The following is a 12,869-nucleotide window of genomic DNA, read 5'->3' on the forward strand; positions in this document are numbered from 1 at the left end:
TCTCTCATAGTCTCTCACACACACACACACAGAGCCTCTCTCTCACAATCTCTCACACACAGTCTGTAATGTACATAGTCACACACTCATATTCTCTCACAAACGCGTGCGCGCGAACACACACACACACACACACACACACACACGCGCGCGCGCGCGCGCGCGCGCGCGCGCCCCGTGGGCCCCGCCTCTGCCCTGGCCCCTCCCTTCCCCGGGTGGGCTCCGCCCCGGCGGCCGAGGGCGGGGCGAGCCGGTGACAGGAGAGGCCGGGCCGGGCTGGTACTTGCGGCGCCCAGGCCGCCGGGGCGCGCTCCGTAGGCTCCTGTCAGCGGCGAGTGTGGCCGATCCCAGGGCGGCCCTCGGGCGGCGATCGCTGCCTCCGGCTTCGTGGCTTGGCCCCTCCGGCGGCCGTCCCGGGCGGCAGGAGTTGGCGGCGGGATGTGCTCGGCCGGGGAGCTGCTTGGCGGCGGCGGCAGCGGCGGCGGCGGAGAGCGCGACGAGGACGGGGACGCGCTGGCGGAGCGGGCGGCGGCGGGGACCGAGCCGGATCCCGGGGCGAGCCCGCGGCGGCGCGACCGGCGGCCGCAGGAGGAGCAAGAGCAGGTGATCCAGGAGGGGCGGCGCGGTCTGGCCGGTTTCCCGAGCCCCACGCGGCGGCAGAGGGAAGTGGCCCGGAGGGCGGGCGGCGCCGGGGCTGTGCTCGGCGTGGGGCGCTGGTCGCCGCGGCGTTCTGGAAAGCGGCCCCGGAGAGCGTTTGGACGGAGCCCTCGGGGCCGGGCCGCGGGGTCGCGTGTGCGCTGCCAAGTGCCGGCCAGGAGTCGCGTGCCTGGCGGGGTCAGCGCCGCCCTTACCCACCCGTCGGGCAGAGGCTTCTCAGGCCGGAGCCCGGGGGTCTGTGGAAGTGCCCTCCATAACGGTCACTTATCTAAAAGCCTTACATGTAAACATTCTTCAACTTCGAGTTCATACCCCGGTGCTGTGTTTTAGGGGCCAGTGGCTCCCCTCTCGACTTCCATCTTGTCATTTCTGAACTCACACCTAGCGCCTCTTGTAAGGTGTGGGTGTATTTCTCTAGACATGCAATCAGTATCTGAAGACGTGTAGGAGCGAGTATTACAATAAGTGTCCTGACAGGGACTCTCCGAGAGCAAGTTTTTCACATGAACCCAAAGGGGATCTAAACTTCATTTAAAAACTGAAAAAGCTGAGTAATAATTAAATTAAAAAAATAATGCCTAAGGCAGAAAGAAAAAAAACTGAAAAGGCAAGAAAATTGCTTTCAGTTGGTACCAAAGGGGAAAAAAGTATGAGTCCAGCCATAATAAGGGAAAAGAGAAGTTGGGTAGTTTTTGAAACTCTCAGAATTTGCTTTCACTAAGTAAGTATGTGATAATAGGCATTATAACACATCATTTATCTTCAAGATTAGGCAAGAAGTTTAATAAAAGAAATTGAATTATATGTGGGATGAATTTTCACCAGCAAATACAGTAATTAGACCTTCAAAAATAACCAAGATAAGCTAGCCTTCAGAATCACAGTAAAGACCAAGAATTAAAATGATTATTTGCCTTTATTACAGTGTATACTGTTGAGATCAGTTGATACCTGTCTCCTCTCATTATCCTTCTGCATCTGTTCTTTTTGTCACATTTCACAAACTCCAACATCATCAGTAAATGCATTAATAGATAAAGTATAAGTTCTAGTGTCTCAGCATTGTTTAGAAAACAGAAATAATTGTGTGGCACATACAAAATATGCCTTAGCATTAGGTTTGCTCACCATGTGGAAGTGTAATTTTTCATTCTTTTGACAATGTAAGAGATGGTGACTGAAGCAAATAATTGGTAGCTAGGAGATCTTCCTGACTGCTTTCCTGGTAGTTTTACCCCATTAACTGTACCATGACTCAGTAGCTAAAGGACTGTTTCCTCTTACTTTAGTTATTCAACTGGAAAAGTGATGAAAACAGCAACAGGAACTCCCTGGCGGGGAGCGGGGGGCGGATGTATTTGAGCTAAAGGACCCAAAGTAATTTTCAAGTGGTTTTAAGGGAGCATGTAAAATATTTCATTTAAGCTTCTGTGGATTTTTCATCATCAGTAGCTCTGGTCTTAACAAAATTGTTTATGGTACAACGACAAGGGATGAAACAAAAAAAGAATGAAACATATAGCCTAGAAAACAGATATACTTTGCATACCTGCTTCTTTCATTGCATGTCATGTAAATTTATTTTCCTGTACTCCTTTGAAAATGTTATCATTTATTTTTATCACATGATTTATTTATGTACTCTAAGTCCACATACACAATACTTGAAAATTACACCTGAGATATGCATTTTCTCCTATATCAGCACCAAAGAAGAACTTCTTATAAAGAAGTCAAAAATGAACAAAAAATTGATACAACCCAACTCATTGGTGTAAAAAGCAAGCTTTTGTGATAAGTCATTTCTTGGTAATAAGTGTAGCTTTTTTTTCAAGTCCTGAAAATGAAATTTAAAATTTGTATGCACTGCCTTGGAATGATGGTAGAGATATAAAGATATTTGAGGGAGAGGTAAATGAAATTAACAACTATAAAACATAGTCTAAGGATTTGTTTTATTTTGTTTTTCTTTAGGCAGATGGTGTGTGTTTGTTTTGTTGTTTTAAGGACACATGGACTCCAAATTACAAACAGAGTATTTTTGAAAACTTGGTTTGTAAACTTGTTGCTTAGAACTTAAAGTGAGCTTTTCCATAGAAACAGTGATATAAACAGAAACAGAACCAAAACTAATTAGCTGGAAATGAGACAGAGGCCATCTCCCTGCTGTCCTTTCTGCTTAGCACACTCACTTAATGTTCCAGAATCTGAGTAGCGTCGCGGATGTTAAGAGAGAATTGGTAGTAGTGGCAGCGGCAGCAGTAATAGCAGAGGCTCCTTTATATCTGGATCAGGGTTACAGGTGGTGTGCTCTTGAATGCAACAGCTCCAGAAGGCACCTGACTTTTGCTCCTCCAGCTCTTTCAAAGATTTTTGTCAGCCCCTAATTTGCTGTATTAAATCCCTTTCTATTTCTAGTTCCTTCACAGTTTGCCCTTAGCTGATCATTTGATGAAGGAGCTTTCTTCCTTTGGCTATTCCCCAGCCTAAAGCCTCTTCTACATATATCCTTACCTTCACTGATTTTTCTTTCTATTCCTGTCTGAAAGACTCATGCCCTTCCCTCTACCTGGAAGCCTCTTGCATCAGCTTTGACTTTACAAAACGTATCTTTGGCTCATTGTTATTATGATACCAGATCAAAATGGTATTTATTTCCTGTAATACCAAAATACCAGTATTTATATAGGTGTTTTCTTAATAACTAAGATAAGCATCTTTTTTTTTTTTTTTTTTTTACTATTTATCCTTAAGTACTACTCCATCTGAGAGAAAACTAAGGTTCCTCTGTCTTTCTGGCCTAAATCTTTCCAGGTACATGATTGACAAGGCAGCCTCTATCCTAGGAAAGGAGGACTTGATAGACTGGACCAGGTTCCCTAGATGAAAGAACTGTCAAGTCTGAAGTAGGAGTTCGGCCTCTAAGAAAGATAAGCCAGGGAGAGAGGCAAAACGCCCAAGGAACTGAAGGGACAGGGCATAGCTGTCCTACATGTGTGTTGGTAATTGTGTGCATGAGAGGTGATCCAAGTATGTTCATGACTGTGAATGCCAGGTCCCTTTAGGTAAGAGAGTCTCTGCCCTGCTGCATACCTGGAAGGTTAAATATCTCCAGTCCTTTTATTACATTTATGTATGTATGTGGCATTTTACAACCTGAATAACCTAAGATGGCCCTGCCTTAGGTGGGATAGAAAGGTCCCACCGTCCTTGGATTGACTTTAGAATCATTATTTTTAGCTTTAAGGTCTTTCTTTATGATTATAAAAGTAATGTGTACTTCGGAAAATGTAGAACTATAAAACAATCTAGGGGGCTTCCCTGGTGGCGCAGTGGTTAAGAGTCCGCCTGCCGATGCAGGAGACACGGGTTTGTGCCCCAGTCCGGGAAGATCCCACATGCCGCGGAGCGGCTAGGCCTGTGAGCCATGGCCGCTGAGCCTGCGCGTCCAGAGCCTGTGCTCCGCAATGGGAGAGGCCACAACAGTGAGAGGCCCGCGTACCACAAAAAAAAAAAAAAAAAAAAAAAAAAAAAACAATCTAAAGAAGAAAACAAAAGCATTTGATATCTCACTAAGTAATATTGTGCTATAAAATATGAAACATTTGATGTTACTACATTCATATATCTCTCTGTATGTGTATATGCATATATACACACATATTTTTTAACATGTTTTAATGTAATATTTGGATTTGGTATCTTGTTTTTATCTACTTAGCATGTTGTGTCATTTTCCCATGTTATCAAAAATTCTTTGTAAAAATTATTTTTAGGGCTGCCTAATAATCATTCCCCTAATACTACATATTTAAGTTGCTTCAAACCTTCTTTTATAGATAATGCTGTAATGAAAATCTTTGCTTATAAAGTTCTACCTTTTTCTCACAGTTCCACCTTGGAATAAATTCCTAGAACTGGAAGAACTAGGTCAATAAGTCAAACTCTTTGAATCCTCTTGAAACATCCTAAAAAACTGCATTCAGAAAAGGTTGCACCATTGTGCTCTTCTGGCATTAGTATGTAAGAGTGCCAGTTGGAAACCATCCATTCCAGCAACAAACAGTATAATTTATAGTTTAATCTTTGCCAACTTAATAGGCAAAAATTATTTTATTGTCGTAAGATACTGCTGGAGAGGTTTACTAAACCATTCGTATATTTATTGAGCATTTGTATTTCTTTTTAATTGTGTTCTTTGACCATTTTTTCTTTTGGCATTATTATAAGATATTAAACTCATATTTCACAATGATTATAATTATTTTCCCTGCTTGCTGTTTACTTTATAATTTTGTTTATGATGTTTTTGACTTAGAAATGCTTTAAATTTTTATTAGCCAAAGGAATTTTTTTGTTAGTTTCATACACACACATCTCACACCCTTATACATGCACACACACACCCCCCACACATACATACATATATCTATTATATTTGTTTAGAAAATTCTTTCTAATCCTACACTTAAACTATCCACCAATATTTTCTTATGTGTGTTTATAGTTTTTCTTTTTTTTACTCTATATATTTAATCTCTTTAGAATGACTTTATGTATTGTGTGAGGTATGGAGCTGATCTTTTTTGTTTTTCCTAATCATTGAATAATCCACTTTCTCCCTGGCTTTGCAATCCTTTATAGTAGTTATAAATACTGAAGTCTATATCAAGCTTTTATGTTTCTGTTGGCATTGTGAAAGGGATTTCTTTTTCCACATCATGTTTTTGCTGCTGGTTTCTAGCTATTGGTTTTTATTTAGTTCTTTTTAAACTAGCTACCTTTCTGAATTCTTTTGTTAATTCTAATATTAATATATACTAGTATCTCTTAGACTTGATTCTTTTGCATCTTCTAGGTATATAATCATCCACTCTATAGATAAGGTTGATTTTGTTTCCTTTCAGATGGTAATGCTTCATTTCTATTTCTTGCCTTTTGCAATGCTGGAACTTTCAGATAAATGCTGGCTTATAGATATTTAAGTAAATAAATGAAGGAACCTGTATAATGGCATTTATCAAAGAATGTTCCATGAGATCATCTGTAAAAAAAAAAAAAAATGATACCAGAGGGAAGTCTTATACCTCCTTTTTGATCTATCATCAAAGATATGATTAGCAGTACATATTCTAGATCCAGAATACCTAGGTTTGAATCCTAACTCTGCCACTTACTAACTGTAACTTTGGGCAAGTTAATTAACCTCTTTGGCCTTCAGTTTCTTCATCTGAAGAAATAACAAGGGAATAATAGTTGTATCAACACCATAGAACTGTTATATGTATGTATGTAATATATGTAAAGTGTTAGAGCAGTACTTAGCATATAATAAGCGTGTAAGGGTTAGCTTTTGGACCTAATTTTCAACTAGAACCTAAGTGAAAAGATATCTGAGAAATGTTATTTTTAAGTTTTCCAGACTCTGCAGTTAGAAAGCCACCCTAGGAGGAAGGTGGAATAGAACAGTGCTCCTCAGTTTTAATGTGTAGACAAATTATCTCTTGCAGGTTGTGATTTTGTTGTTCTGGGGTGAGGCCCAAGATTTTGCATCTCTAACAAGCTCCTAAAGTGATGCTGATGCTATGCCCAAGGACCACACTTTGAGTGGCAAGAAAATAATAAGCAAACCAATCCACAGTATTCAACAAACTTGCCCTTCGACATAGTATCAGTAATAGATATATATACATAAGGAAGTTATTTTACTATTTCCCTAAAAGGGTATATTAGAACTCTTGGTAAAGTGTAAGAAGCCAACAAGCCTTGCTTCTCCAGGCCAAGTGATTTGCCCTAGGGCTTACAATTAACTAGTACTAGAGCACACCAGAACCCAGGTCTCCAAACTCCAAAGCCGGCTTTGTTTTTGTTTCAGAAATGCAAAGAGCCCTCACCTATGATGGGAGAACAGTCTGATAAATCTGCGGCTCCCCCTTAGATTGTATAGTTCAAAAATAGATATCTGTTTATACCCACTTCCTTTCACATCTTTTAAAAGCAGTTTGCAAGCAATACTGTAGCAAGTGCTTTGAGTTTAGATGAACTCAGCCCTAAACTTTAATTTTTTTCCAATGGGCATCTAGTCACTAACTCAGGGAATAATTTTGTATATGGTAGATATCTTTTGTCCATTTTTTATCATTATTTCAAGAATGGAACTTCTAAATCAGTGGTTCTTAATTGGGGGCAGTTTTGCTCATGGGGGACATTTGGCAATGTCTGGAGACATTTTTGAATATTAAGACCAAGGGGGTACTGTACCGTCAGCATCTAATAGGAATAGTCCAGGGTTACTGCTAAACATCCTATAATGTGCAGAACAGTCACCTACAGCAAAGCATTGCCTGACCCAAAATGTCAGTAGTGCTGACGTTGAGAAACTCTGCTCAAAATGTATTAGGATTATAGTGGTTTGAGTTGTCAAGAATAATTACTCTGTTGATAGATATTCCAATGGATAGGTAATAATTGTTTATTTTTTTGACACCTACATTCCAAACAGGTAGTCTCCCTACAGATCTTTTCTTGCATCTCTTCTTCTAGCAACTCCTTATATGCAACTTTCTCTATTTTGCTTTCCCTCTTTGTTGGAGAACAGAGGGAACAAAAAGTGCCCACCAAACTGAGAAGTTATCTTGAGATTGAAAAACAAGGCAGGCAGCTCCATATAATCAATGGATCAGTATATTACAGGATAACTTGCTCACAGGGTGGGATCAGGCAGATGATCTGTAAGCGTTTGCAGCTGCACTCCACACTGCCAAGGGGCCACTGAGACAATTTTATAGTTAACATAGGGTATAGGGGTATGTGCTTGGAAACAGGAAATGCATTCCTAAGTCAATATTTATGAATGGGTAACTAGTCTTGTGGACCAGCAGTCCCCAACCATTTTGGCACCAGGGACCTGTTTCGAGGAAGACGGTTTTTCCACGGAGGTTGGGGGATGGTTCAGGCGGTAATGCCAGCGATGGGGAGGGATGCGGAGCGATGGGGAGTGATGGGGGGCGAAGGGGAGGGATGGGGAGTGATGGGGAGGGATGGGGAGCGATGGGGAGGGATGGGGAGCGATGGGGAGCGATTGGGAGGGATGGGGAAGGATGGGGAGCGATGGTGAGGGATGGGGAGCGATGGGGAGGGATGGGGAGCGATGGGGAGCGATGGGGAGGGATGGGGAGCGATGGGGAGGGATGGGGAGGGATGGGGGGCCATGGGGAGCCATGGGGAGCGGCAGATGAAGCTTCACTCGCTCACCCACAGCTCATCTCCTGCTCTGCGGCCCGGTTCCTAACAGGCCTAGGACCGGGAGTTGGGGACCCCTGTTGTGGACACAGGGAATAAGTCAGCAAAGGTTTTCATCACTGTTTGAGGATTACAGAGCAAAGAGGCCAACCTGGTCCCAACGATTATTAAACAATATCTATTAGCTACAAAGCCCTTGACAACAGAGATGTGATTTACCTCACAATACTGTTCTGGGTGGGATCAGCGGAAGGACAAGAGGAACTGTATGGGCCCAGGATGGCATCAGTTATGCTAACGGCCATATACTCTCATATTCTTTTTTTGCTCCTCTGTCCTACTACCCATCGTTTTTTCATCTCGCCCTACTGTGTCTCATTCTCCCATTGTCTGTTATTCTTCCCCACCTCCCATCTCAGCCACTTTCTCTTTTTTTCTATACGTCTTCTCCACCCCACTGCCTCCTTCTTCTGTAGAAGCTGAGCATTATGGAGCAATGAAAAAGGTTTTGGGTAATGACAGTTCTAAGTTTGAGCCTTGTCATCCTAATAACTTAATCCCTCAGAGACTCAGTTTCCTCATTGTAATGGGTATAATGCTATCCACTTAAAGTTCTTATGAGGATTCAGTAACATTTTGTGTATGAAATGCCTAGCATACAGTAGGTCCTCAGTGAATATTAGCTCCCTATTTTTTTTTTTTTGCTGTACGCGGGCCTCTCACCGCTGCGGCCCCTCCCGCTGCGGAGCACAGGCTCCGGACGCGCAGGCTCAGCGGCCATGGCTCACGGGCCCAGCCGCTCCGGGGCATGTGGGATCCTCCCGGACCGGGGCACGAACGCGTGTCCCTGGATAGGCAGGCGGACTCCCAACCACTGCGCCACCAGGAAAGCCCCTAGCTCCCTATTTTGCCCTGATCTTCTCTTCCATCTTTTTTTTCTGGTTCCCTTTTTCTTCTTCTTCTTAACTAACCACATCATAGAACTATTTTTAGTACATGTAATTTTCAGATTTATAGAATAAATATTATTTATTGAACAAAGTATTAAGATTTACTCATCTAAAAATCAGGTATTTCTTTAAAAAAATTTAACCCACCGACCTAAATTATTAATATGTTGCTTTTTGTATAGATCGCCAGTTGATTTTTTTTTTTCTGTTGTGGATCACTGACCCTTGATGAGAAAAATACCCACCCTCCTCTGTACAAGTTATTCTCAATTTACTATTCAAGAGAAGTGGTAAAGCAAGGTTAAAGGGTAAAACTTAAAGTAGTACCATGACATTAACCTTGCCCTAAGAGACCTAAGTAGAAACTGTATCTTTCCCAGGCCTTCTTTAAGCCCCAGCCACACTAGCTTTGGCTCCCATCGTTGTCTTCTCGGGAGTCTTGTCTTGCAGTAACAGCCACATATCTTCAAAAACCCTTAAGAGTCTCCACTAGTCATGTTTTGGTTCATTAAGTGTGTGCTGTGTTCGTGTCCATGTGCGTGTGTGTAAGGCAATTAATAAGATAATCAGAGAGTAGTTTCATCCGAGCAGAGAAACTGAATTTCTAATTAACTTAATGCAGAAGTTACTTTCTATCTGCTGATCTAATTTTTCCCGTATCCAGTGTTTTGGGGTTTTTTTTTTCCATTTAACATCATTGTCAGCTGTGCCTTATCTTGGCTAAGGAAGAGGAAACAGTTGGCTTTATTTGTTATTGCTGTTTTCTTATAGCAACAACTTGATCTTATCAGATTTCTGATCAAAGAGAAAGCATGGTGCAAATATTTTGAACTTTACGGGAAATAAAGGATAAACTAATTATTAATACTTAATATCTAAACAATATTAATACTTAATATCTAATATCTCTTAATACTTAATACCTAAATTTTTTTTAAAACAGTGTTAAGAAAATTAAATTTCCATTTGTGGTTTTTACTATATTCCATTTGATATAATTTTTTCTAACATCTGTGAAATTTTTTTTATCCCCTCTTCCAATTAATCCAATTAATTTGTCTTTTATCCTCTTGATCAAAATTTTACTGGGATGTATGCAGACCATCTACAGAGGCAGGGAATTTAAGTTTGATTTCCCATGGCTGGCAAATTTCATCAGTTTGATTGAATTCAGAATTCCTTATTCCATGGTTTTCAGAGGTAATAAAATATAACAGAAGCTATTGTCACTGTCACAAATTGAGAATTGAGAAGGAAAGTCATTTTTAAGGAAAAATGTTTGGTTTTGGCTACTTTAAATAAACAAGCGATTCCACCTGTGGTAGCAGCCAGCATACAAGGTACTCAGTAATGTCACCAGAAACTTCATTTCTTTAAAAAATAAAAAGTAGATTTTAGAGAAAGTACAAAATGTAGAAATTTTTAATTTGCAGCTTGAATTAATCATATTCTTCACTTCATGGCCTATTATTATCTATCATTAGTTCATGCACATCAATAAATTTTAATTAATTTATATTTTCATTGCAGAACCATTCTCTTCTACTACAATAGGCAACTCTTTTAATATTTTTGGTAGGTATGCCTGAAGATGGTTCCATCTGTCTACGTTTGTAACTATGATTTAAAATATTGAATTCTATTGGTTAAAATGAAAATGAATACAAATTTTAGTATTTCTCCATTTATAATCATTTCAAAGACTTATTCAAGAACTAGCTGATGTTCTCATTGATTTGTATCCATCCCCCCAAAAGTTTTTTTCCTTTATTGGTTATATGTAGTTTAGTGGAAGATATGTGTAAATAAATGTTATAACTTTGCATTTAATTAAAAAATAACAAACAAGTTATAAATACAATACCTAGTAAAATTTTATATTTAACATATTATTTTTGTACAGTTTGTAGGAAATAAAAACTGCAACTACATTTAGTATCCAATGAGGAGGAAAACATGTCCAGCCTCACTAGAAATAAAAGAAATTCAAATTAAAACTATTAGGGATAATATTTCATCTATCAAGTTGATAAAGATTAAAAAGGTGAATGGTGTGGGTTTAAAGAAACAGTGTATGAAATAAGAATACACTAAAGTTAGAAGTAAAATTGATTCAGTCTTTCTGGAGGGAAATCTGGTTTCAACCCTCATGGGTAGAGACTGCTGTTGCCCCTCACTCTAAAGGTGTACAAACTGCAGCACAGGGATGTTAAGTAACATATTGAAAGTATCACAGCTAGTAAGTTGCTGAGTTAAGATTCAAACCCATGCTTGAAGCCTGAGTTCTTAACAACCAAGCTAGTGTTGGTCCATGAAATCAATTTAGTGGATTGTGAACAGGATAGGATAGGACAGAAATTGTTAGAATGCATCACACATGGTATGAATGTCATTTCGTGGAAATTTATATGTACTGGGCCAAGAAACAAAATATTTTATTGTGGACCACAATCAAGATCACTGCACTAGCCCAGGAAGCTCAATTCTGTCTCAAGGCCTCTGCCTAGACTCTTTTCCCCAAATCTTCCCTTGGCAGATCTTCATATCATCAGCTTAACTATAACCTTTCTGAGATCTCAGCTCAGCTCTAATATATAGAAAGAACCTCCAGTCTACACCCTCTTCCTCTCTTCCATTACTCTTTTATTTTCTTCATAGCTCTCACACTATTTGAAAGTATTTTATTTATTTGTTTGCTAACATGTTTATTCTCTGCCACTTCCCACTCTCTCCTTCACAGGCTAACACTAAAACATCATCTCTATGAGAGCAGAGATTGCATAAGGCAAATGCTTCGGACATTTATTTTGGCATCTCTGAGGTAGTACAGAGTCTATAAAAATTTCAATCTAAAATGACACTGCTGGTAAAAACTCAATTGATGTTTTTGCTGAAGCAATGTGGTTTCCCAGGGGAAACTTTCATAACAAAATTTAGTTTTGAAGAGAGAAAGGACTTTGTGTGTAACAGGAACATACTCTATTGTCAGAATCAACAGAAAAGAAACGAGTGGTGTTAGTTTGTGCATTGAGCTAAAGGTCCCTGTAAAACATTTGTAAGAATTTAGGCAAGGATTGTGTTCCTTGATGTGATGTGTTTAAAAACCACCACAATATCAAGAAGGTGAAAGGCTGACAAACAGAATCTTGGAATACTAACTGGCATTAATTTATGTAATTGGTAAAAACTTGCAATTTTGTTTTTAATTTTTCTTAAACTAAACATAGGAAAGACAGTAAATGAAACCCAAAGCTAACATAGATTTAAATTCAGATCAGCCATTTCAATAATGGCAAAATGTTAAAGGATAATTTTCAAAAAGAGGTAAAATTATAGTGCTTATTAAATATAAAATGAACACATGTTAAGGAGTTTATTTAACTCGTCATTAAAGAGGGAACCAGGCAAATGTTACAACTGCTTCAAAGGAGAAATCAGTCAGAAATGTATGTGTGGAAAAGGTATGTTGAAATGAATTTACAAATGGCCACGAGACTGGCTTTTTCCATAGGCAGGGAGGAAAGACAATTGAACCTCTACTGGAACAGAATTTGTTTGCTTGTCTATAGATATGAATTATTTGCATTGCTATTGGTTATCTGTAATTTACAGACTTGTAAAATATCTCAAAAGCCATAAAGACCAAACAGTAGTATTATAAACAATGCAGTTTTCCATGGAGACACCCATAATTTTTTTTTGCTTATTCTTAATTTTCTTATAGTAATAAAGAAAAAAAGTAATTTCTAAAATTTGCTACACAGAGTAGATTAATTTGTGGATAGTGAGGGTACTTGATCTCTCCCTTTACAATGTCTCATGCTGCTAGAAAAGATTAATTCTATTCTAGTCTTCTTCCATGGCAGTACTGTATACATACATTCAATGTACATGTGGAAATGTATGATTTGTATGCATGTGAAAAGCAAGGATTGAGTTATATTTGAAGTTCTTTCTGTTGAGTTATAACTAAAATTAACCTGATGGTCAGATAACTACTAAAAACAAATTTTGATAAGA

General features: G+C 39.5%; 1 protein-coding gene across 1 annotated transcript in view; it reads left to right on the plus strand.

Annotated features, from left to right (window-relative positions):
* The first annotated feature begins 265 nt into the window (after positions 1–265).
* Positions 266–12,869, plus strand: part of FAM241A (family with sequence similarity 241 member A) — a 40,431-nt gene continuing 27,827 nt past the window's right edge. The window contains exon 1 of the mRNA XM_060148613.1: positions 266–603. Within this exon, the coding sequence (XP_060004596.1) occupies positions 439–603 (165 nt within the window). The 5' untranslated portion in view covers positions 266–438. The remainder of the gene's footprint in view (positions 604–12,869) is intronic.

This window comes from Lagenorhynchus albirostris, chromosome 4, assembly GCF_949774975.1.
Source record: "Lagenorhynchus albirostris chromosome 4, mLagAlb1.1, whole genome shotgun sequence".
Lineage (NCBI taxonomy): Eukaryota > Metazoa > Chordata > Mammalia > Artiodactyla > Delphinidae > Lagenorhynchus > Lagenorhynchus albirostris.